Source organism: Eucyclogobius newberryi, unplaced genomic scaffold (assembly GCF_026437365.1).
Source record: "Eucyclogobius newberryi isolate DKJ021-1_F unplaced genomic scaffold, fEucNew1.0.hap1 SCAF_16, whole genome shotgun sequence".
Taxonomy (NCBI): Eukaryota; Metazoa; Chordata; class Actinopteri; order Gobiiformes; family Gobiidae; genus Eucyclogobius; species Eucyclogobius newberryi.
Genome location: NW_027315790.1, coordinates 27,226,270 through 27,252,062, shown reverse-complemented (window position 1 = coordinate 27,252,062; position 25,793 = coordinate 27,226,270). Strand labels below are relative to the sequence as shown.

General features: G+C 41.3%; 1 protein-coding gene across 1 annotated transcript in view; it reads left to right on the top strand.

Annotated features, from left to right (window-relative positions):
- samd12 (sterile alpha motif domain containing 12) overlaps window positions 1–23,621 on the top strand; it is an 89,465-nt gene extending 65,844 nt beyond the window's left edge. Inside the window, exons 4-6 of the mRNA XM_072447236.1 lie at window positions 4,318–4,458; window positions 8,489–8,617; window positions 23,320–23,621. Of these exons, the coding sequence (XP_072303337.1) occupies window positions 4,318–4,458; window positions 8,489–8,617; window positions 23,320–23,621 (572 nt within the window). The remainder of the gene's footprint in view (window positions 1–4,317; window positions 4,459–8,488; window positions 8,618–23,319) is intronic.
- Window positions 23,622–25,793: the final 2,172 nt, after the last annotated feature.

Sequence of the window (25,793 nt, the reverse complement as noted above, 5' to 3'; positions counted from 1 at the left end):
TATAATATCACAGACGCAGAAAACACGCTTTACAGCCGCTGCGGCCCGATTTTCACCCGATTCAAGCCTCGCGTCACCACCGCGCGGTCATTTATCACTGTGTATCTTCTGTCAGCGTGTTGTGAGAGAATAGAACCACTGAAATAAAAGAGGTGCGTAGGTTATTATTGAAAATGTCACGAAATAGTTGTCTAAATACGTGTTGACTGGAGAAACTAACAAGAGAGTCAGACAACCGGGCTCTTAACATTTTGGAAGATTACAGTGGCTAATAATTCATGAAGCTTCAAAATAATTTACAAGGTCTTTAAATATTCAGAGCAGTCAACAAAAGTGAGCGGTTAATATTGCAGCAGAGGCACTCGCGGAGAGGGACGCCGTAAATAGCACCAAAACTCCACCTATAATATTAAAGCCGTAAATTTTACTTCCGCGACTTTATGAGAAACTACGGAGATTTGAAACTCTTAAAAACTCTGAATTTCTTCGTCGTTGAAACGAGCCCAGAGTGAAACGGAGGATCTGGATTGGCGTCGATTTTCGATATTGTAAGATTATGTTTGAGCCGCTGAAGGCTGCAACGCATGAAGTGGCCTCCAGGTGTCTCTTCACCGCCTACAGTAGATTATAACGACTATTGTTGAGGGGAAGTTACATTAAAAAGACTGTACCTGGTTTTGATCGTTCATGAAAGTAAAATAAAAGTCTCAGAGTCCCAGATGTACTGTAAAAGCATCACTTAGGATCAAAATGAGACCGCTGTGTGCTGTCTGCAAAGTCAAAGTTCATATATAAAGCACACTTGCAACTTTAAAAGCACAACGTTACATACAGAAAAGTGCAATAATACATAGATACAAACAATTACAAATACAGATAAAGTAAAAAATAAATGTTTTTTTATGGGCTACAAACCTGGAAGTAACTCTAGTGCGCTGTTCGCATGCTAGTTTTTGTTACTTGGCAGTGGCTTTTCCATCCTCCTCCTCCTCTTCATCCACCTCCTCCTCTTCATCCTCCTCCTCCTTCTCTTCGTCCTCCTCCATGTCTTCATCCTCTTCTTCATCGTCCTCCTCTCTTTGTCCTCCTCCTTCTTTTCATTGTCCTCCTCCTCTTCATCGTCCTCCTCCTTCTCTTCGTCCTCCTCCGTCTCTTCATCCTCCTCTTCATTGTCCTCCTCCTTCTCTTCATTGTCCTCCTTCTCCTCATCTTCCTCCTCCTCTTCATTGTCCTCCTCCATCTCTTCATCCTCCTCTTCATTGTCCTCCTCCTTCTCTTCATTGTCCTCCTTCTCTTCATCTTCCTCCTCCTCCTCCTCCTTCATCCTCCTCCTCTTTATCAGCCACCTCTTCATCCTCCTCCTCCTCTTCATTGTCCTCCTCCGTCTCTTCATCCTCCTCTTCATTGTCCTCCTTCTCCTCATCTTCCTCCTCCTCTTCATTGTCCTCCTTCTCCTCATCTTCCTCCTCCTCTTCATTGTCCTCCTCCTTCTCTTCATTGTCCTCTTCTTCATCCTCCTCCTCCTCTTCCCTGAATGGCTCTGGTTTGCCTCTTTGTCCTGGCCACGTTTCCCTGGCGTCCATCGAAACACGAGTCCAAAAACCCGGTCCAAACCCGCGAGTCCAGCCGCGGAGCCCACCTGGTGCTATTAATACTGCTGCAGCGCCCCCCTGAAGCCGCTCGGGGCCACTCAGAGCCGCTCGGAGCCGCTCGGAGCCGCTCGGGGCCGCTCGGGGCTTGGAGCCGCCTGGAGCCCGATTCAGTTCAGCGTCAGCGGAGAAGCCGGCGTAAGTGAATCAGGCCGATCGCTCAGATGCATGATTTTGGAGAGGAGCGGCATCATCCATTCAGAAACGGTCTCCGAGGAAACATCAAGGTGTTCGAGGGCGAAGAACTGCCAAGACCATTTCAACAGCGCCAAAGATGTGTCTGCAACAAAGAAGCAAAGCAGTCTCCAGCTCATTTAAAAGTGAAAATACAACTTACAATTAAATACAATAAACAACCCTTGTTTCCATGGTGATAGATGCGTTTAATGCCACGCTGTGACACATTCCAGGCAGAGCAGAACCTATTAGATTCATTAGCCAATACTTTTCACCTCACTTTAATGCTCCTCTTACTCTGTACTACACTTTATGAGGCCTGCACTTCACATCACAGCAAAAGAACACAACTACTGCAAATACTTTTACTTTATTGGGTCATTATAGTACATTGAGACGCTTAAAAGAATCGTAAAAGAACAGTACATATGACGTACTTTTCAGTCAGTATTTTAGTACATATTTGAAACATACTTTTGAATATGTTGTTGGAAAACCTTTGTGCGAGTTGAAAATGCATTGACTTCTGGACTTTCTTGATGGGAAAATGTGACGGCTTATCATGTTGTATTGAGATAGGGTAAAGTTAAATATCTGATCTAAAGTTTGTGGGATTTTAGTGACAGGATTGTTTCATTTTTATTGGATGGCTCTGTATAAACCGACAAACACAGAGACTAATCAGTAACAAAACGAGTATGAAATTTGAGACTAATTTGAGTGTTGATACTGAAAATGTTACATAAATAAATGACAATAATTGAACTTTCCTTGATGATTAGAGTAGTGATCTTGATCCAAACAAGAACTAGTGAAATATCACATAAATATAAACACATTAAAGTGCATATGACAGGCTTTATTTACTGTACTTATGCCTGTTGTACATATAAATTATAGTTTTACACCAATTGAGTAAGTGAAAAATCTGTAGAAAATGACAGGAAGTGACATCACACTAGAGACACTCTCCCAGTCAAAAATTATGCCTCATTTAGACAACAAACAGCAACGTTTCTGACTTTCTAAACATTATTTCAACAAAATTAATTAATCCTCATATATTTGTATCCGTCACATAAAAAAATGGTGACAGTAGATGAGTTTGGCCCAGTATTTGCTGCGTAAATTTCCTAGTATGACGTCATCAATTACAAACAGGAAGTTTAAATATAAACCTAAAAAAAATTCTCATAATTTTGAGAAAACTTCAAACTAAATTTATCTTAACTGAGTTTTAGTTCAGTGAGTCGTCCGACCTTAAATGTATTTATTCAGACTTTTAACACGTAATGTAATGTAATGTAATGACACTTTAGTTTGTAGAGTTTGTTTCAATTGTTTTTGTATTGTATTTTGTACAGTTTGTTTTTGTAAAGGGCTCTATACATAAAGCTCGATTGATTGATTGATTGATTGATTGACCTGTAGGGGGCACTTTAAGGAGTTGCAATGCCAGAGTAATGAGGACAAACCAACTCAACAATGAAAATCTAATTCACATTGTTTTTTCCACACACATTTACAGTAATCCTCCAGTAAAATGACAACGATGCAGTGATAACGATGCAGTGATAACGATGCAGTGACAACGATGCAGTGATAACGGTGTAGTGACAACGATGCAGTGATAACGGTGCAGTGATAACGGTGCAGTGATAACGATGCAGTGATAACGATGCAGTGACAACGATGCAGTGATAACGGTGCAGTGATAACGGTGCAGTGATAACGATGCAGTGATAACGATGCAGTGACAACGATGCAGTGATAACGGTGCAGTGATAACGATGCAGTGACAACGATGCAGTGATAACGATGCAGTGACAACGGTGCAGTGATAACGGTGCAGTGATAACGATGCAGTGACAACGATGCAGTGACAACGATGCAGTGATAACGGTGCAGTGACAACGATGCAGTGATAACGATGCAGTGACAACGATGCAGTGATAACGGTGCAGTGATAACGATGCAGTGACAACGATGCAGTGACAACGATGCAGTGATAACGGTGCAGTGACAACGATGCAGTGATAACGATGCAGTGACAACGATGCAGTGATAACGGTGCAGTGATAACGATGCAGTGACAACGATGCAGTGATAACGATGCAGTGATAACGGTGCAGTGATAACGGTGCAGTGATAACGATGCAGTGACAACGATGCAGTGATAACGATGCAGTAATAACGATGCAGTGATAACGGTGCAGTGACAACGATGCAGTGACAACGATGCAGTGATAACGATGCAGTGATAACGATGCAGTGACAACGATGCAGTGACAGCGATGCAGTGATAGCGATGCAGTGATAACGATGCAGTGACAACGATGCAGTGACAACGATGCAGTGACAGCGATGCAGTGATAACGATGCAGTGATAACGATGCAGTGATAACGATGCAGTGATAACGATACAGTGATAACGATGCAGTAAAAGCTCCTTCCCCGTACGTAACCGCTCACCCTGCGTGTTTGTGCTCAGGGCGGGCTCTGATGCGGCTGACGGACAGGAAGCTGGAGCGCATGGGCATCCTTCAGGAGGCGCAGCGACAACACATCCTCCAGCAGGTGCTCCAGCTGCGGGTGCGGGAGGAGGTGCGCACGCTGCAGCTGCTCACGCAAGGTACGCCCCGCGACCCCCGGCCGAATGAGGGTCCCCACGAGCGAACGCGTCGTGATGTCAGATTGTGTTGTGAGAAGGAACAGTTTTTTTTTACAGTAGTCGTGATTCTTGACCGTCTGAAAAACGGTAAACTCGCGATTTATTTTACACAATGTCGAAATATGTATAAATTATGTTCAGTTTTCCGCTATTCTTTCATTTTGTCGGTCCTGGTTTCGATCTTGATTATGATATTCAGACAATATTTTAAGCATCGCACAAAAGGTTAATGGGCCGTGAAATTAGGATGAAATAAAGCAGAAATATCACTTTATACCTTGGTTTGGAAGGGTATAATTTGGACGTTTCTGTCGCTTTTTGTGGTTATTTGTATTAGTTTTCATTGTAGACGATACACTGCATATTCCAAAACAACAACTGCGATATTATCTATTTTTGATTGATCTCCCAGCTCTGGAATACACCCTGCCTGAGTAAAACAATGTTCATTATTTCAAAATCTGCTCTATCATCACATTATTTCCCCCCCGATCTTTATTTATTCTTCCTTCTGTCAAGTTATTGTCAGCAAATGTTTTTTTAATGGATTGAATTCAGTTGTGTACCTAATTTTCCTTTTCAAATATCAAGCATGAATTATTACAAACAACTAACAATCTGTGCATGAATACAAACACGTATTGCTTGCATTAATTATTAATTTAAGCGAAATTGATCATTAATAAAACAATAAACTGCACTGCTTGTCAGGGGGGATGTAACGTGAACAAAATATCGTCAATAGTCTCGGATTGCAATAACAGGTAAAGACAGAGGGACCATGATTATTTTGTTTAATTAATTAATTTAATTCATTTAATGTTATGTATGTTAAGTATGTTATGTATGTTATGTATGTTATTTTATTTATTAATTTTATTAATTGTATTAATGTTATTTTATTTATTTTATTTATTTTATTTATTTTATTTATTTTATTTATTTTATTTATTTTATTTATTTTATTTATCTATTTAGTTATTTGCAATTATTTATTTATTTTTGCACAAAACATTTTTTTATTCATTTTTATTTAAATGCTTGAAATATGCTCAATAAATACCACAATAAATATCACACGGCGAAATGCACATCGTTATTATTAGTATCAAGAGCTATTACATTGTAAAAAGGTAAAGAACAAATCGTTGAGCGACCGTTGCGTTGATTAGTTGAAGTGAATTCGTGATCATTGAACGCGGGGGCACGAGTGGAGCGACATCTCACACCGGGGTCCGTAATTATTCATGTGTTTCTGTGCGGCGTCTGTGCCATCTGCGCCATGGAAACGGTGCACGTTCCACGAGATGATTGTCAAACTATTACATTACGACCACTGATGTTGTACCTCTGTCCGACTGGTGTGACCATGACAACACTGTCTGGAAAACACGACACACAATGGAAGAAGAACCTGTCGTGCTTTTATTTTTAGTTGTGGACGGAGGAAGGAAATTTGACTTCATCTCCATCTTGCGTTGATCTGGGCCCAACTCACACTATTTCTTCTGAACTGTGGACAGACCTGGAGTAGAAACAGTCTTAAAAATTATGCTCCTGAAATCAAGGCCTTTTAAAAGTATTAAAGGACAAATATCATGCATTATTTGTCTTCTTCTTCTGCTGCTGCTTCTTCTGCTGCTTCTTCTTCTTCTTCTGATGCTGCTTCTTCTTCTGCTTCTTCTGCTGCTGCTTCTTCTTCTGCCTCTTCTTCTGTTTCTCCTTCTGCTTCTTCTTCTGCTGCTGCTTCTTCTTCTGCTTCGTCTTCTTCTTCTGCTGCTTCTTCCTCTGCCTCCTCTTCTGGTCTGCTTCTTCTTCTTCTGCTGCTGCTGCTTCTTCTTCTGCCTCTTCTTCTGTTTCTCCTTCTGCTTCTTCTTCTTCTGCTGTTGCTTCTTCCTCTGCCTCCTCTTCTGCTTCTGCTTCTTCTGGTCTTCTTCTTCTTCTTCTTCTTCTTCTTCTTCTTCTTCTTCTTGCCACAGACACCAGAGTAACTGAACTTTGGCTCCATCTACTGGCTGCAGAGGAAACACAACCATTTTAAAATCAACACAGTTTGCTAATGCAGCCTCTTCCTGGTTTAAGCATGCAGTCGTTTTGATCGTGATTCGACGGCAGAAATGCACAGAACGAGTCCAGGAAAGATCGACAGACTTCTCACTGATCAAGAAAACGTCAGTTATGTCAGTTATGTCAGCGATTCAGATTCAGTGCTTTTGTCGCTCGGAGGAAGAGGACGTTCTTTTCAGGATCCATCAAACAAGCACGAAGCTAAATGCAACTCCAGGTGTTTTTTGGATGAAGGGACAACGTTAGAACTGGGTTAAAACCTCATAAAACAGTCCTTTAAACCGTCTTGGTAACACGTTTATATATAAATGTCATTGCGTAAAGTAGCGATAAGGTCATTACATAAGATTGTACTTCAGCCTTCATGATGTAATAAGAAAACACTATTGTTCCGCTCAGAGTCCAAACTTTGCAGGAACGGCCTCTTAATAAAACTGCACATTCAGTTCAACGCCGTCTCGCTTTAGCACTGACTGTCCTCGCGTGGACAATATGTGTGGGAGGCGTTCGTCACACACTGGGCTCGAGGGAGAAGCGAGACGACTCCCCAGGACGATGTGGTGAAGCTGCACGTGTTAAAAGTGCTGCGCGTTATGATGCCGCGCTCAGTCTCTTCTTTGCACCTTTAGATTGACTCTTTGGGTGTCGCTTCACTGGGATGTTGTGTACAGAGGAGGATTAGTGTCGTTAGAGCTGCAGAGGAACGGGACAAGAGGAAGACTAAGATTAAGACTAAGAGATTGAAGCTATTGAAGTCCCATTGTCTTTTTTTCACGTTGTGTGTATATTTATGCAGTATATGGCCTAATACCTATTGTTTTAAGTTATTTGTCAACAATACTGTAGTGTGTGTTGCTCAGTGGTGAAAAGTAACTAAGTACAAAGTAGGAATTTAAGTACGTCTTTTGCTTAATGACATTTGAGAGAAGGCGTCTGTAATTTCCACTACATTTTTAAGAAAGTTTATATAGTCCATAGTTTGAAAAGTTGTTTGTACATGTTTTTGGTGAGAGCCAACCTAAAGGTTTTGAGTTCAAGTCCTGGCTTTGAGCAAATACAAATATACTGAATAAATATATCTAGAAACTGTGAGACATTGATATAAAAAGTAAGACCAGTTCTTTATGAAGATCACCACATTTTACTCTTTAATAGTCATAAAAAATCTGTTCAAAATACTTAATACATTTACATTTTTATACATGATATTATATTATATTTATTATATATGATATTTTGACCTTTTTTTTTAACCTTTTTTTTTTTTACAATTTTGTCCTTCCACTGCGGCTGTTTCCCTGATTGAACATATAGGTCCATATTTTGCCCTCTATCTTAGCGTTAACAGGGGCGTGGCCAGGGGGTTATTCTAGCGTTAACGGGGGCGTGGCCAGAGGGTGATTCCAGTGTTGACGGAGGCGTGGCCAGGGGTTGATTCCAGTGTTAACGGGGGCGTGTTAACGGGGGCGTGGCCAGGGGGTGATTCCGGTCGTACTTCTGCTTCTCGTCCTTAAGGCTGGCGTAAAGAGGCTGGAGTGAGATGGGGCCAGTCCAGATGTGGTGATAGTGTTTGATCCAATGTCTGAGAACTGTGGCATTCAAAAGTACCACCTGTGGGAGATGTTTGCAGTCATGGCCTCATATACAGGCAAAAAGTGAACAATAAAATAGTATGATTTTCCATGTTTTAATTTGTTCCCAAAATTTAAAAATGCAATTTAAATTATATTTAAATAGAGCCTCAGAGTGTGGTTTAGTTATATCACCGTTAAGGGTTTTGCGTGACGAGGCAAGCTCACTTCACCCTTGGAAAGAGAATGTTTGTCCGTGGGCTTTTTCCCTGTCTGCCTGGACTAAACCAAGACTAAAGCGGCTCCACAGTCCCACACATCTCTGCTGTAAACTTGACTTGTGATCCATAAAGAGGGCAGGCAGCAGCAGAGCCACAGGGGCGGATGCTGCTGCGATGACCCGCATCAGTCTCGGTGCCAGGCCTTTGAGCCCTCGGGGATGGTTGCCACCCAGTGTGGAGATGTGTGCACTAAGATCAGGGGCAAAATATGGCCCCTACTGTTTCAATTTATCTGTCTCTTCTCAGACAATTCTTTATCCAATAAAGAATTGTTATACAACACATTTCAAAGTCATCAGGAGACACCCTCAACGAGATCTAGAGAATACAAGTGTAATAGAAAACTCTTGGAGATGAAGGATCCAACGTGTGGAATGACACCAGCCTTTAGGCCTCAGGCAGTGGCTTTACAAACAGTGGCAGGGTCTATAGTTAGGTCATGGACATGTGGAGTGACAGGGTCCACAGCATGAGGCTGCCCATTAGTGAGCTCTGCGACGGATCAAGAGAAACCGCCACATACAGGCTCCACCACACAAAGGCCAAATTTAAGACAGAAAATATGCAGATGTTGTTACAGATTTATTTAGTCTTTTAAATTTCCAGATATGTAACTCTTATTTTTAGACAATTGTCAGTTAAATCCGAACGTGACCCTAGACTCAGAGTGTAGATGTGCAGGAATGTGTTTTATAATGACATGTGTGCATGACTGCAGGGATGGAAATAGGCTCTTGGCACTTATATTTTAAATTGATTGAGACTATTTATTGATATTTTTACTACAGATCTATGAAGGTTTGGGCCAAACAGTATCTCATCCTGATGTGTGCATAAGAACGGCAATAAATGTAACCTGAATCAGAATCTTTCCGTTGTGTGCTGAGAACACTTAGTTACATCATACGTATGTTCTTTAACACCAAATGTTCTTGTAAATAATACATTTGGAAATCAAACCCAATACTACACAAACTATGTATAAAGTATATATACGTTACTTGGATATTCCATGTTCGTCCAGAAGTCATCCTTTGTTGATCATAAAAGCAATATATAGAGCAATTTCTTTGTATATTTCACATCTTCGTGATGTTCTAACAAATCAAAAAGTATCACTGTCCGTCTCTAGGGCAAAGTAACTTTCTACCTTGTGCAACGGGTACATAGTATCTTTGAAGACAGCTGTGTTGTTTTTAGACATGAGGCATTTTTGCTTCACGATGATTGAACACCGTGTGGAGCAAATGATTTGGTCTTGGCTTCGCTCGGCTGTTGCTTCCAGAGATGCTTTTGGTGTCAAGCGGAGAGAAGGCAAAAAAAGCATTGGAAAGAGAAGAGTGACGGTAGCATTGCAAAGGCCCTGGGCTCTGTTCCTCGAGCTACTGTTGCTAAGGCGAAAAATCCGGCGGTAAGAAACAGCCCGACAGAGCGAGGAAATGAAGAAAGTATGGAGTAGGACGTGACGGCGAGAGAGACCAGAGGGGAGGAGAGGGAGGGACGCCGGTGGGTGGTGGGACGGTGAAAGGAAAAGGAAAAATAAATTTAAAAAAAAATCCGTGTGCAAAGGTGTGAACATCAAGAGCTTTGTGTTTGAGATTAAAGATGTGGTGAGGAAAAACATCATCTGGATGTTATCTTAAAAAAATATCTAGACTTGAGTTAATTGCAGGTAGATGGACTCAAGTGCAGGTAGATGGACTCAATCTGGCAGCGGTCTAGTTCATGAATGTCGATGGGGCGGATAGTATGAAGCTGTATTATTTCACACAGCGAGGGTCAGCTCCTGTCTGGGTGGGTTTGCTCCAGGCACTTCAATTTCCCCCCAACAGCCCGTAACATGCACTGTAGGTAAAAAGCCTTGAGCTGCAGTAATCCTGACCAAGACGAGCTCAAGAGCAGCAGAAAGACGGGTCAAAATGCAGAGGGCAGTGAACCATGGCCTAGCACCAAAGTACAGCTCGGACATGTTAGTGCCATGTGAACCATATCGGACTCTGAGGACCTCAGGGACCAGCCTCCTGCTGGTGTCCAGAGTCAGGACTAAACATGGACCGGCCTCCTGCTGGTGCCAGAGTCAGGACTAAACATGGACCGGCCTCCTGCTGGTGCCAGAGTCAGGACTAAACATTGACCGGCCTCCTGCTGGTGCCAGAGTCAGGACTAAACATGGACCGGCCTCCTGCTGGTGCCCAGAGTCAGGACTAAACATGGACCGGCCTCCTGCTGGTGCCAGAGTCAGGACTAAACATGGACCGGCCTCCTGCTGGTGCCAGAGTCAGGACTAAACATGGACCGGCCTCCTGCTGGTGCCAGAGTCACGACTAAACATGGACCGGCCTCCTGCTGGTGCCAGACTGGAACAGTCTTCCTGAAGATGTGAGACAGGTTCTACTCTGACAATGTTTAAATCTAAGCTAAAACAGTGATTTCTCTAATGTCTTTGTGCTTTGAATGCATTTTTTTCCTGCTGTGTGAAGCACTTTGAATTGCCTTGTGTATGAAATGTGCTCCACAAATAAACTTGCCTTGCCTTAACTTTACCTAACTGTCCACTTTACGCATTTACCTCTTCTATCTAGAGTTGAAAAGGTTTTAAAGGTAGTCAGCTGGACACCGTTTTTGACATTGTGGCTTTTCAATCCAAAGGTACTGGCCTGAGATGCTATTTATACTGCTCTGAGATAGATTCATGCTGCACTGAGCAAAATGTATACTGCTCTGTGCGAGGTTTATACCGCTCCGAGCTCCACTTGGGGAGTCCTGCCCCAAGGGAGGAACCTGAAACTGCTCTGCCTTTGTTTGTCCGCCATCGCGCCGACTTGCTCATCTTTCAGCCTGGACAAACTGTCGGGGAGCGTTGGGTGACCGCGATGCAACGCCGGCATGAGGGACATATCTCCAGATGTCGATGCATTATACAGATGTTATTTAGTGCATGCTTTGCTCTGATGGGGAACTGGAGCACCTGGAGTGGACCCAGACACAGGGAGAACATACAAACCCTGCACAGAACGGCCCCACAATGCAGTTGAACCCACTGACCCTGTCGCCGTGACTATAGTTGATCCAAAGTCAGACGAATGCTTTGCAAAAACTTGGTCAAAGAGTCTTCCAAAGAGTGCCAATGACACCGAGGAAAAAGGATGATAAATGCTCAACTAAACGTATTCCATTGGCCCCATTTTGTCCAGAGATCGCATGTCACAAAGACTGACAGAAAATAAAGGGATAATGACAGAGCTGTTTGCTGTTCTGTCGCTGCTGAAATGAAGGGACAGAAGGCCGTGTGAAGCAGGATATTAATGTGAGGGGGAAAAAACTAACTATTTTATGGAAAGGAAAACACCACATACCACTCTTTCTGCGCTGATAACCTGGGTTTGACTGACAAGCTTTACATAAAAACCCTTCTATGAAAAACCGGGGCTGTTTTTCCACAACTGACAACCACGATTAACACAAGAGCCTCGTTAGAATATATTACCACATGGAGAAGCATTTATTGCTGTAGCTTGTATGCTAAGTCCAGCACTCTTCGCTAAGGATGATAAACATTTCTTAACTTTACCGTTGTGCTGGAAAGTAATGAAACTGTAGCCACAACAGTGAAAAACAATGAAATACTAGCTTTATTTCACTCTGCGCCACAAATCCTGCATATATTTTCCAAACTGTTGCAAGTAAGAACGGATATGTGGGCGGAGATGGGGGGTGGGTGCAGTTTCTGAGCAGTCAAACCTGAACAATCAGTAGAACATGGTTTAAAAACTCATAAAAATCATGATTCTTCTTCGTCCTTAACTGGAAAGAAAGCGAAGGAACATTGTTGGTTATATTTCGCTTGCACGGACAGTTCTTGGTGCAGATCTGGCTTCCTGCTTCTGCGTTGATAAAAACACAGCATTTAGTGGCAGAGATGGCCCGGAGATGAACTCCCTTGTCACGGCTCGGTTTACGCTGTTATCTCTACTCAAAATACAGGAATCGGCACCTCAGCGTGTTCAAATTGCTCGTGTGCAGAGGAAAAGATGTGTGTCTGAACACGGCTCATTATAAGCAGTGACAAAAAACAGCCTGTTCAAACTCTACAATACAGTTGAACCAGTCAGAGTTGTAAATTATTATTTTTTTCACATTCAGAAAGCAGCAATGTTAAAGTGATACATGTCGTATAGTCAAGCGCATTTCAATTTGTTACTGAATACATTTGTGGATATTGCTCTTGGATTTACCAACCAAAACCCAAATTCCAAGTGATGTTAAAACTTGAATCAAAACACTAATGTGAAATATCAATACAAAAAAAAAATCACATATGTAGGACTTCAGGGCGACTTATATGTGACTTATATTATCCATTATTTTCACACTGACAACCACAAGAGGGCGCTCTAGGCTCTAAGCGACGCAGAAGAAGAATCTGCACTTCCTCTTCCTCTGGAGTTTGTGGAGTTGTTTAGAAGTGACACAGAGGAAGAAGAATTCAGTGGATTTAGTGATTTGGGGTAAAACTGATGCTTTGGTAAACTTGTTAGCATGCTATAGTTATCTGAATAACTGTTCATATGTTACGTTAACATACCAGACACTTACCACAGTTCTGTCTGTGCCTCATGTAGCTGAAGGTGTTAGCGTTAGCATACGTGCACCTATTCACCATGTTCTCTCATCTCTTATTATTTTAAACTACATTTCAAGATTAAATGTCTGTTCTTGGTCTTGGATTTTATCAAATAAATTTCCACCCAACAATGCGATATATATTTTTTTCTTCTCTATTTTGCATTTTTTGGCTGGTGCGACTGGAAAATACGGTAGTTTTGACATTTATAATTGCATTTTGAGCCTTTTCTTGTGGAATATGGAGGTGAAAACATATATTTAAAGTCCAAACCGTTAAATGTACTTGTGAATGTTAAATTAAGGGTAGAAAATCCATCATAACTGAAGCTCCACAGGCTTTATTCTTGTTCAAATCAGCTTGTTCCTGGATCTGGACACAAAGAGTGGATCTGCGCAGTGGACTGGACAGGACGAGCCGCTCGGACAGTGATTAACCTTTGAGGCTGGAGGACAAGGGAACGGGAATGATTAGATTTCCACTCGCCGTCTCCGGGCCGATAATGATGGACATCAAACACAGAAAGACTTAATGCAGTAAAAGGTGAAATAGAGTCGAGATGATACAGCAAAGACACACTGCAGAGTATCACGGAGGTACATTTGTGATAAATCCATTAACAAGTCATTAGTCAAATCAAAATTAATTTAAAGCATCATTTATGTTTGAAAATATGTTTAATGTTTGGAGTCTCATTAAATACAACGTTTAAAAAAGGAAGTTGTGGTACAGCTCTGCAAATATAGCAAATCTCCCTGTTTTCCACTTCCCAATAAAAGCAAAACTTATATAATTATCTCCAGAAGTCTTTGTTGAAAATGTTAATTAGAAATACCTGGGAGATCATATTTTTCCGTCTCCATAGAAACAAACAGCAAAGTCACGCGTAAAGGACAGAATGTTCCGACCGTCACTCAGCGGCCTATTTTTATAATATATTCTTCATCATACGTTTATAACAGGCAGGCACTACTTTTAGCTGAGTAAGTAAACAGCGTCTGCACAATAAGACTGCGTTGGCACTTGCACACGCCTTGTACAAGTGGGATTAAACTGGGATCTAAACCTATAGATCAAGATTAAACCAGGACTAGAACAGGACTAAACTAGATCTACATTAGATAAGATAAGATAAGATATTCCTTTATTGTCCCACATGGGGAAATTTCATTGGTGCAACGCAGGTAGATACAGAGGTAGATACAGAAGAAAAGAACAGATCACTTATAGGAAGTCTGAAAAACACTTTCAGTAGAAGATCTCCTATAAATAAAGAAAAACTCCCATAGACAAATAAATAAATAAATAAATACCATTGCATGTGATCCCGACAGTAATTGCACATGAATATGTGTCACGACAGCAAGGATCTAAATGGGCTCAATTAGGATCTAAATGGGCTCAATATATTTTACCTGTGAAATTAAGTTGTTCTGTAAAATACATTGAACAAAATCACCAAAATGTGGGTTCATTCGCATGTAAAATTTAGTTTTTTCGCCATGACATTGTTCCCTCATCAAAAATGTACTTGGAGTTGTCTTTAGCCTCATTCACACTTGTTTGATTAATCCGGTTTCGTAAGGCTTCTCCCGCCACGCCTCCAAAAACACTCAAAATGTCTCAGTTTTGTCTTCTGCGCTTGTTTTGAGTCCAAAAATCATCACTGTGTTCATTACAACTGCTTTCTTACATTAGCACGTCAAGCTATCTATGTTTTTTTTCCCTATAGTAATTCCTTCGACTGCCTGTAGATGGAGCGCTAACACCAATCTCGATGACGCAATGCCTCGCAGATATAAAGTAATGTGTGTTTTCAGTAGATACTTCATTAAGTTCTAAAACATGACGTGCCAAAGCATCAGAGGTACTCAGAGCATATTTAATGAGTAATAGTAGTAGTAGTTGTAGTAGTTGTTGCAGTTGTTGTAGTTGTGATAGTTATTGTAGTAGTAGTAGTAGTAGTAGTTGTAGTTGTTGTTGTTGTTGTTGTTGTTGTTGTTTTTGTAGTAGTTGTAGTAGTTGTTGTAGTAGTTGTTGTAGTAGTTGCTGTTATTGTTGTTGTAGTACTTATTGTTGTAGTGGTTGTTGTAGTAGTTGTTGTAGTAGTTGCTGTAGTTGTTGTTGTAGTAGTTGTTGTTGTAGTAGTTGCTGTAGTAGTTGCTGTAGTAGTTGCTGTAGTTGTTGTTGTAGTAGTTGTAGTTGTTGCAGTTGTTGTAGTTGTGATAGTTTTTGTTGTAGTTATTGTTGTAGTAGTTGCTGTAGTAGTTGCTGTAGTTGTTGTTGTTGTTGTAGTAGTTGCTGTAGTAGTTGCTGTAGTTGTTGTTGTTGTTGTAGTAGTTGCTGTAGTAGTTGCTGTAGTTGTTGTTGTGGTGGTAGTAGTAGTAGTAGTTATTGTTGTAGTAGTTGCTGTAGTTGTTGTTGTAGTAGTTGTTGTAGTAGTTGCTGTAGTTGTTGTTGTTGTTGTAGTAGTTGCTGTAGTTGTTGTTGTGGTGGTAGTAGTAGTAGTAGTTATTGTTGTAGTAGTTGCTGTAGTTGTTGTTGTAGTAGTTGTTGTAGTAGTTGCTGTAGTTGTTGTTGTAGTAGTTGTTGTTGTAGTAGTTGTTGTAGTAGTTGCTGTAGTTGTTGTTGTAGTAGTTGTTGTTGTAGTAGTTGTTGTAGTAGTTGCTGTAGTTGTTGTTGTAGTAGTTGTTGTTGTAGTAGTTGTTGTAGTAGTTGCTGTAGTTGTTGTTGTAGTAGTTGTTGCTGTAGTTGTTGTTGTAGTAGTTGTTGTTGTAGTAGTTGTTGTTGTAGTAGTTGCTGTAGTTGTTGTTGTAGTAGTTGTTGTTGTAGTTGTTGTAGTAGTTGCTGTAGTTGTTGTTGTAGTAGTTGTTGTTGTAGTTGTTGTAGTAGTTGCTGTAGTTGTTGTTGTAGTAGTTGTTGTTGTAGTAGTTGCTGTAGTTGTTGTTTTAGTTATTTTAGTAGTAGTAGTAGTAGTAGTAGTAGTAGTAGTAGTAGTAGTAGTAGTAGTAGTAGTAGTAGTAGTATCGTCCTCATGTGTCTCTCTGTCATTCTAAACCACAAACATAAGGAGACTCATTATACGCTCCTTTTCCTCAGTTTCTCTCTTTTGGACTTCAGAGCTCAACAGTCTGATTCTCAGAGAATCCTCTGAGATCTGCTGCACATGGAGCTAATCTGTGAACACTGCTGTGGTTTATGCTTCGTTTGCCATAACAGACTTATTTATTTAGAAGAGAAATGAGATCGGGACTCTGCGGCGTCAGGCCGCGAGCACAATGTCGGCTTCTGACTGAAGTCAATTTTCTAACTTTATTTATAACTAAGTTTGAAAAGTTTGACCTGTTTTTAAAAAGTTGCAGCAAGGACGGAACGGAATTGTCACCTCAAATGCAGGTACGACTTTTTCAAGCTGCATAATAAGCTTAGTCACTAAAACCTTGATTCAAAACAGACACAGCTTTCAGTTCAGTTTCTAACCATGTTTATGCCTGGACTCTCCTGGAAGTTAATTCTCTTTTCTCATTGAGGGTCAGCCACGTTCTAGTCTTTTCTGCTTTTTGAATGTTCCACAGAATGGCATAAAACGTTATCTATTTACATCTATTTGACAACCAGGTAAAGCCATAAAGCCAAGTGACAGGTCCGATCTGTGGAGAGGCAACCCCACTTGAGCTGAAAAAATGCCAGCTATGCCTTATTATCATGTTAAGTGTTTTTTTTCTTGTTTAAAAAAAGATAAACTAAAGTATCCAATTAGCCCGTGAACGTCTCTTTATTGCACTGCTGTTGTCATCTTGGGTACAAAAAGATTAGTCTTTCATTGTCAAAGCAGCGTTTAAAGGTTTAAATATATCCTATCAAATCTTTTTTCACACTATAATGAATACTTTTTGCCACATACTGCGAACGTCTCTCTGTAACAGCTCCGCAGCAGAGCAAGACTTCTCCTCCTGAATTTTAACTAGTTTGACGAGTGAACTTTGCTGACGAGAACGTCTTGAAAGGCTAAAGTAACTTAACTGAGCTAAGCAGAAACGGAAGCACAAAAGCTTCACTGAAAAAAGCCTTTGGTGTTCTCTTTTAGTATCAAATTCTCACTTAATAATGTATCCTGGCAAACCTATGAATATCATAAACTCACAACTGAGGGACTTAGTGGCGCACGTTTCAACTGGCCCTAACCGTCTCGAGACGGTCCAAAGTGGACCGTCTCGAGACACTTCTGTTAATGGCCCTCAGCGTTTCCATGCTAAGACTCGTTTAAGACTGTTTCTTCATAAAACCATCTCAGCCATTCATAAAAAGACCTTGAGTAAATCCAAGTTCGTGGCTAAAAGGCTAAAGCTCGAGTAAACAAGAAACAGCTTCCGGTTTATTGTCAGCTTTTATTTCCCTTTTCTGCGTTTCTACATTTTCTCTTTACAAAATGTGTCGGGTTTGGATCGTTTTAGATGCATTGTGCGCAGGTAATATATATTTTTGTCGGTCTTAACGTGAGTGCTGTCCGTCGATAAACAGGAAGCGGTCGATGCTAACATGGACTAGCTTTGTTTCGCTTAGTATTTCAGTCTTAATGCGAGTGCCGTGCGTCGATAAACAGGAAACGGTCAATGCTAACGTGGACTAGCTTTGTTTCGGTAAGTTTGTCGGTCTTAACGCGGGTGCCGTGCGTTGATAAACAGGAAACAGTCGATGCTAACGTGGACTAGCTTTTTTTCGCTAAGTTTGTCGGTCTTAACGCGGGTGCCGTGCGTTGATAAACAGGAAACAGTCGATGCTAACGTGGACTAGCTTTGTTTTGCCAAGTTTGTCGGCTGAACAAATAAAGTTAGCGTCACTGGGCTTATATGTGATATTATTTGTTATTTTCACACTTCCAACCACATTTCACACTCCAGTGCGACTTATATATGTATTTTTCTTCTCTATTATGCATTTTTTGGCTGGTGCGACTTATACTCTGGTGCGTCCAGACAATACGGTAATTCTGGTCGTGCTTACTGACCTCGAAGCGATTTTGTGTGGTACACGTTTTTTTTTCTCGCTTAATGCGCCTTATATATGAAAAAAATGATGGAAAATAGACCATTCATTGACAGTGCGCCTTATAATCCAGTGCTCCTTACAGTGCTGAAAATACGGTATGTATCGCCATAGAAGTTATGAGTCAGATCTGTGGAGAGAAACCCCACTCACAGTAAGAAGACACGTACGATTTAAATCTAATAAAATATACTCTGAAAAGACTTCTCATGTTTGCTCTCGCCGCTTAAAGAGCTCGTGGGCAGCGCTGACCCACCTTTGGGCGTTTAGAGTAAATGAAATGTCTTTTTCCTGCGCGTCTGGAGCTGCTTCAATTATCCCCGTCCGTCACCTACAGCCCTGCCCTCCGCGGACCCCCACGCTGCTCCACTTTACTCGCCGTGTGGGGAAGGATTTCGGTTTTTATCAGCGTCTGTGCGGAAAGACTCCCCCGCATTACGTTTTCCCACAGGAATAATCACATTTAGTTGAGGAAAACATACGTATAGGCCGTGTAATTGTGCTAATATTACATTATACAAACTGGATAATCACCCCGAGCTTCCTGTAGATCAACTGCTGTGTTTTGTTCTTCCATTAGAGAACGAGATGGAAATGCCAACAGGTTAAAGCATATATACAGTTTATTTTTAAAGGGCACATTTCAGGGCTCGTCTGGGATTTGTAGAACATACCACTCATTTGTAGAAAGATTTCGGGGTCGGGACCCTCCATGAGCTGGGAGATGACTTTAAGATGTAATGTTAACTCAAATACACTGTATTTAATCTCTCTTTTAATTGAAAACGGTTGTGCAATTGGGTCAAATAGCACATTAAATGACACAAATAAGTGTAATTGTATTTATTTCATTTATAAGTGGTTTAAATCTTGAAAATGCTGTGGTGGTCCTGATTTTGTTTCATAGTTATTTTGGGGGTTCCTCTGGTATAAAGGAAGACACTACAAACTTGTGGATAACAGTATCATTTAAAAAGTACAGCATGTGAACTAAAGCCATATGAAGTGTCTTGCCCAAGGACATGACACTGCCAATCTAAAAAAAAAGCACAAATCTGAAGTGGTTTAACATAACAAGTAAAGTACAAAAGTAACATTACCATGGTATCGGTACATTTTGCATTTGAAGATAAGTATTTAGGGTTTGGGAGCGCCTTAAAGGCGGCATAGACGATTTTTCGGTGATTTGAGAACGCAGGTGGAAGTGCGCATGTGCACTCCCCCGTGCGGACTGATACAACACACACGTGCGTTTGTTTATTAGCGCAACGGAGCGCATCACATCTCTCGTCTCCCGTAGATTTCTGTCCACTTCTGAGTCAGCTCGAACTGTCTTTCTCCGTCTTCATTTTGCCCTGTACACTGAGGGAACTATATTATGATAGATCCATGCGCTTAGGCTTGCGGAAATGTGGGGACGAGCCTGACGCGGCTGCAGGTGAGCGGTAGGTGCGTTTTATGATTGATACGTGGCAGGACAAATGATTTAGCCACGCCACGAGGAAATATGATAAAAAAAATTGCTGAAAAAAATCGTCCATACCACCTGGCCATGGTTACATCCTGCCTGAAGAGTTAAAGACTTAACATAATTAGATACATTATCAGTCTCTTTGACCAAAAATAAGCACAATTCTTTATCCCTTCCATTTGACACTTAGTTTATAGTAGTTAATTTAGTCGAAAAGTTTTCAAAATATGCGTGAAACATTTTTCCATCTTCAAAAAGTCGATATTTTCTCATGATACTTTTACCTTTCTTAAGTATTTCCACCTCTGACTAGCTCTCCCTTGACTACATGAATTACCGTACTTTCTTTGCTCTTAAATTGCTATTATTTCTCTTAAACCACATGTCTTTTAAGAGCTGAATGCTGAACTTTCCCCACCACAAAGGCGAGCGTCACCTTCTCGTCACCGCCGCGGGTCGCTGAGTCGCAAACGCACACGTCGACAATATATTTCCACATCTCACGCCTTCATCGTGTTCGGAAAGCGGAGCCGCAATCGAGTCCCCCCCCCCTGCGGTGAACACAAAGACTGCACTTTTATTTGGACTTTTGAATCGGACCCGACCTTGATGACGACGGCACCCCGGCGTTGCTATGGCAGGTGTTCAATCACTAAATGGAAGTCCAGTCGATTTAGCGAATGAAAAACGTCTCAAAAGGATTGAAGGAAAACCAATTTGTCCAATCGGGGGGGGGGGATAAAAATGTCCCTCTATTCTCTAATAGTTTTATAATAACTGTAAGCCATAATTATCCTTGACGTGGCGTGAGGACCCCCCGTTTTGGGCCGACAATTAGGCTCGCTCTGAATGGCTCCGAACGTTGGGCGGCTGGTTCTGCAAAAACGAGAAGAGAGCGCGACGGGGCGAGGCTGCGTCAGGGTCATTTCGCCGCTTCGTTCTGCTCGAAGAGAAGTCAGAAATACTTCAAAATAGAAAAGTCACACGACGATTTGACACGCGCCTGTATCGAACGCGGTCGGGGCGGTGAATACTCGATTAAAGTCAATTAGATTATCACAAAGAATGTTTTACAAGTGAGTTTTTTGTTCCGTTTCAGACCGACACAAACCCTTTTTATTTTTTTATTATGTTCAGCGTCTTTGGGTCACTGAAAAGCGCTATATAAATAAAAGTTATTATTATTATTATTATTATTTGTGTTTGTAGCGGTGTTTCCCAACCAGCGGTGCGGGAAACTACTTAAGATTTGAAAGATATAGTAGAAAAAGCTTCAGTTGTAGTCATCTGGACTCAGTTTGAAAAAGTAGACGTTTCGACTCTCATCCAAGAGTCATTGTCAATAACAGAATTTAGGTCGAGAACTCCGATATTAATACTGTTCTGTGGTAAGACCCGCCCATTGGGAGGGGCCTTCCTGAAGTAGAAAGAGTTGTTGGTTTCAACAGAAACTCCCCCCTTGTATCTACCGAGCTAGCCTATTCAGAATCTTAATGGGCTGTTAAAACCTCTTTGTCTTAGTGAGACCCTGGCTCAACCACCCTGAGTACCTGATTAGCATTTGAATTCCCTGGTCCTTTACCTTTCCAGGGGTTCAGTAACCCATTATAGATAACAGGAAGATTAAACCTAAGCCCTCCATTTCTGTTTAAAGAAGGTCTTTCTTTTTTAACAAAAATAGCTTCCTTGACTCCTCTTTCAAACCATCTTTTCTCCCTGCTTAAAACCTTCACCTCACCGTCTTCAAACGAGTGATTAGAGGCTTCAAGATGGAGATGCACGGCACTCTGTGGACCTGAACTAGTATTTCTTCTGTGCTGATAAAGCCTCTTGTGTAGAGGCTGTTTCGTCTCACCTATGTAACGTTCTTTACAGCTTTCTTCACTGCATTGGATCGAATAAACTACATTGCTCTGTTTTTGAGTCGGCAATTTGTCCTTAGGGTGAACCAGTTTTTGTCTTAAAGTGTTGCCTGGTTTAAAATAAACAGGGACTTCGTGTTGTCTAAAAATTCTCTGCAGTTTTTCCGACAGGCCAGACACATAAGGGATAGAAACACCCTTCCTTCTCTGTTCAGTTTCCCTTTTGTCCTGCTTCTTGGTTCTCTTCACTCTGTTGAGAGCCCAAGCGGGGTAACCACAGGCTGAGAGGGCATTACGGACATCGGGTTACTGAACCCCTGGAAAGGTAAAGGACCAGGGAATTCAAATGCTAATCAGGTACTCAGGGTGGTTGAGCCAGGGTCTCACTAAGACAAAGAGGTTTTAACAGCCCATTAAGATTCTGAATAGGCTAGCTCGGTAGATACAAGGGGGGAGTTTCTGTTGAAACCAACAACTCTTTCTACTTCAGGAAGGCCCCTCCCAATGGGCGGGTCTTACCACAGAACAGTATTAATATCGGAGTTCTCGACCTAAATTCTGTTATTGACAATGACTCTTGGATGAGAGTCGAAACGTCTACTTTTTCAAACTGAGTCCAGATGACTACAACTGAAGCTTTTTCTACTATGGAACACGCCTGGACGAATGAGGGATTACACCGACATTTGAAAGATATGACGATGAATTCAAATATAGTGACGTGTAGGAACATTATGGACGTCAATATCATTAAAAGAGTCAACGAGATTCACAAACGAGGAACTTGCTTCAGCGGTGAGGCGCAAAGTGAAACAACAAATGATAATAATAAGATACAATGATAATTTTTATTTGTCCCACAATGGGGAAATTTCAGTGTTGCAACACAGATACAGAAACAGATTAGGCACAGAAGTATAATAAAAAAATAAACAGATAAGTTAGAAAAAAAACTCTTATTAAAAAACACCTCTAGAATAAAAAATTAATTAATTAAATTCAATACAATTCAATATAAAAAAATAAAATAAATACAAATAAATACATAGAATATAAAAAAACAAAAACAAAACCAGCAAGGAGTGGAGGAGTAACCGGGCTTCCTGTACTGCAGGTAACGAGGGGGAAAGTGGATTCAGATGTTTCAGCTGCATGATTTGAAAATGCCACACCCAGGTGGGAGGAGAGTCAAACAACACAGAAGGGAAGTGGGAGAAGTGGTGTCCAAAGAATCAGCTACACATGAGTTTGGGGGGAGTGAGACACAGTTTAGGGAGTCCTTAGGGGGTCCTCCAGACAAAAAAGGTCGAGAACCACTTCAGGCTTTGACCAACTGACACGGGACTGGATATGAAGATGAAAATCAATCAAAAGAGTGAAAAACGACCAATAGAAAACAAGACAGACCACAATCCATCCACTGTAAATGTAAAAGTAAGTATTTTTGAACAACAGAACGGATATAAGTTTAATGCCCTACAGTGGAACATTCCAATGTCCAGAGAAACCACCAAAAAAGCTGATGCACCTTCATAGTGCGAAACTGACAAAAACAGTGGTATAGGTCAAGTATTATTACCATGCATGACTAAAGTGACATGTGATATTAAAGTGAGGCCAATCTCCAAACAAAGCTCAACAAAGGTTCGATATAGTTCAATGAGAAAAACTGCATTGCACTTTACCAGTTGATGACACAAATATTAATGATCACCACAGACATCGATGAACGTGTCCAAATATGGTCTTTTACCGCCACGAACCCAAAGCTTTCAACACACAGACACTGTTATTGCATGCATGTAATCTTAATGCTCTCGTTGGCGTAAAGTCCCAGCTGACTCATGCGACCGACGACACCGACCGCTCAAACCGCCGTGTTTCTTTGTGCCTTTTACAGTCCATCGGGAACGGCTCGGGTTTCTCGCACGTTCATTAGCTTATAGTGAAATGAGACTCCATTATAAAGCCATCGTGTCGGCGGATCATGGCGCCGCTTTGGTTCCACGTTGTCTGACCACCTCTGGACACGCAGGAGCCTCCAACTTCCCAGCATCCCACCCCTGGGCCCCCGCCAAGCCCCGCCCGCCCTGCATCGGATCAATAACCCCCGGGACTCTGCGCCAGGACAACCCATTGCCCATAAACACGCAGAAACCAGACTCTGAGGGTAAAAAACTGGCACTTATGCACTACTTTTGACCGTGCGTCGTCGCCACGGTAACCACGATATTACGGATCGGTTAATGCGCCATCGGGAGAGATGTAATATGCTAATGCGTCTGCGCCGCCTGGTTTATTGTGAGTGGGGCTTTTAATGGCATTACTCATTAGCCGTAAAAACAGAGGGCAGAGGCACAAACGTGTTCATCGACCAGTATTTAAGTATGCAGCGCATCATAAGTGTCTTCATCGGAGGTTTAGAGGCCAGGGCTTCCAACTGATGTGAAGTACAGGATGAAACCACACATAACTGCATGCTTTTATGTGGGATACTGAGCAGCTGCAAGTATTAACTGGGCCGCAGAGGAAATGGACATGTTCATTATAATGATATAGTACATTTGTGTCTTCACATATTTGATTAAAGTGGAATTTAACAAGCAACCACAAGTGCTTCTCTCTGCATGTATATAAAAATAGTCCGTATTTCAGCTTAAAGCGGTTTACGTTCGTCCGTCACCGTATTAGTTTTGCTTAATTTGAGCGTTTTACCTTTTGGCTTCCGTTCTACCCCAAATGCATCAGCGGGAGCCTGGCCAGGTGCATTCTAAACATCACAAAAATTCATCTTGCTGGCCAAGTATCAAAGCATACAGTTTATGTAACCATGCTGTGATGGAAGTCTCTCCTCATTGCCCCATACAGAGTTTTATTTTTAATCGTGTATGTTTCATGCATAATTGAGTAATCGCGTTGTGCTGCACTAGAGCCTTGAATGCTCTGAAAATGTCTGCATACATACATATATTCATAAATACATACATACATACATACATACATACATACATACATACATACATACTCCAAAAGTGCAGTCTCCAGGTCAGAGGGTTAAAAAATGTCACAATGCCATTTTTCAACAAGTACCGAATTTTCCGGACTATAAGTTGCACCTTTTTTCATAGTTTTGGCCGGGGTGCGACTTAGACTTATATTCATACTTATATACTCCGGAGCGACGTATATGTGATATTATTTGTTATTTTCACACTTGCAACCATATTTCATACTCCAGTGCGACTTATACATTTTTTTTCTTCTATATAATACATTTTTTGGCTGGTGTGACTTTTACTCCGGAAAATACAATACATTAAAACTCAGATCCGCTGCTTGCTGTGGTGAAATGCCTGTTCAGCTGTTTAAGATCTTCATTGTGGTTTACAAGGAACAAAATGTAGAAAACATTAGTTTATTGCTAAATACTCGAGAGAGAAAAAGCACATCTTCTTTAAAGATCGATTGTGGATGTATTTGATGTCACTATTACGCAGTGTAAGAAGTATCTGTGGGCCTAATACTCAGGGGTCCCACAAACACGTGGGCCCCTCTGGCAGAAATAACGGCTCAAGCCTCAACCCCAAAGAAAGAAAAAAGAACATATAAAGTAAAAGACAAGGACACTATGCAGTAAACGCAGTGACCAGGTACATTAAAGTAAATGATGCACGTGATAGTAGGCTGGGATGGGAGCTGGGAGGATTTATGGTTAGCCTCGTAGCTCCTTCATTATTATGCTAACTTCTCTGGCGCCCGGGCTAGGCTCAGGCTTTTGATTGATGTGGAACCGCTAATGACTTTGGGTTGAATTTGTCATTACGGCAAAAGTGACACTCCAAATGTTCTAATAGGTGCAGTGGGTTCGGGCCGCGCCGCCATTTGTCAATTAGAATTTTAACGTGAAACAAAGAAATAAATTGCTGTTGGAGAATTGGCAAATATGACGCGGAGAATTGTGCCATTTCTGAGAATCGTTGGCTGATTGTGACTGACGCTAAAATCTAATTTGAATAGAGGAAAATTAAAAGCAAATTCTGCATAAATAACACAGATCAGCCGACCCTGATTTGCTTGTAATTGGTGCCATTAGTCTTTTGAGGCTTGATTGCCTGACAAACTGTCGCCTCCATTTCCTTCTACTCACATTTTTCATCTTTACAACTGTCAGTAATTAAAAGTGATTGTCTTTTTGCCTTTTCAAAGACCTTTAGAAAAGTCCTCAAAAAAAGAAAAACTACGGTAAAGAACACCAAAACAAGCTTTATTGTCTTTTTTTTTTTTTATATTGGGAAGTTGAGTACTTGTTAGCGCCGTGACTCTGCCTTGGGTCAGAGGAAAAGTAATTAAACTATGGCAGATAATTTATTGCGT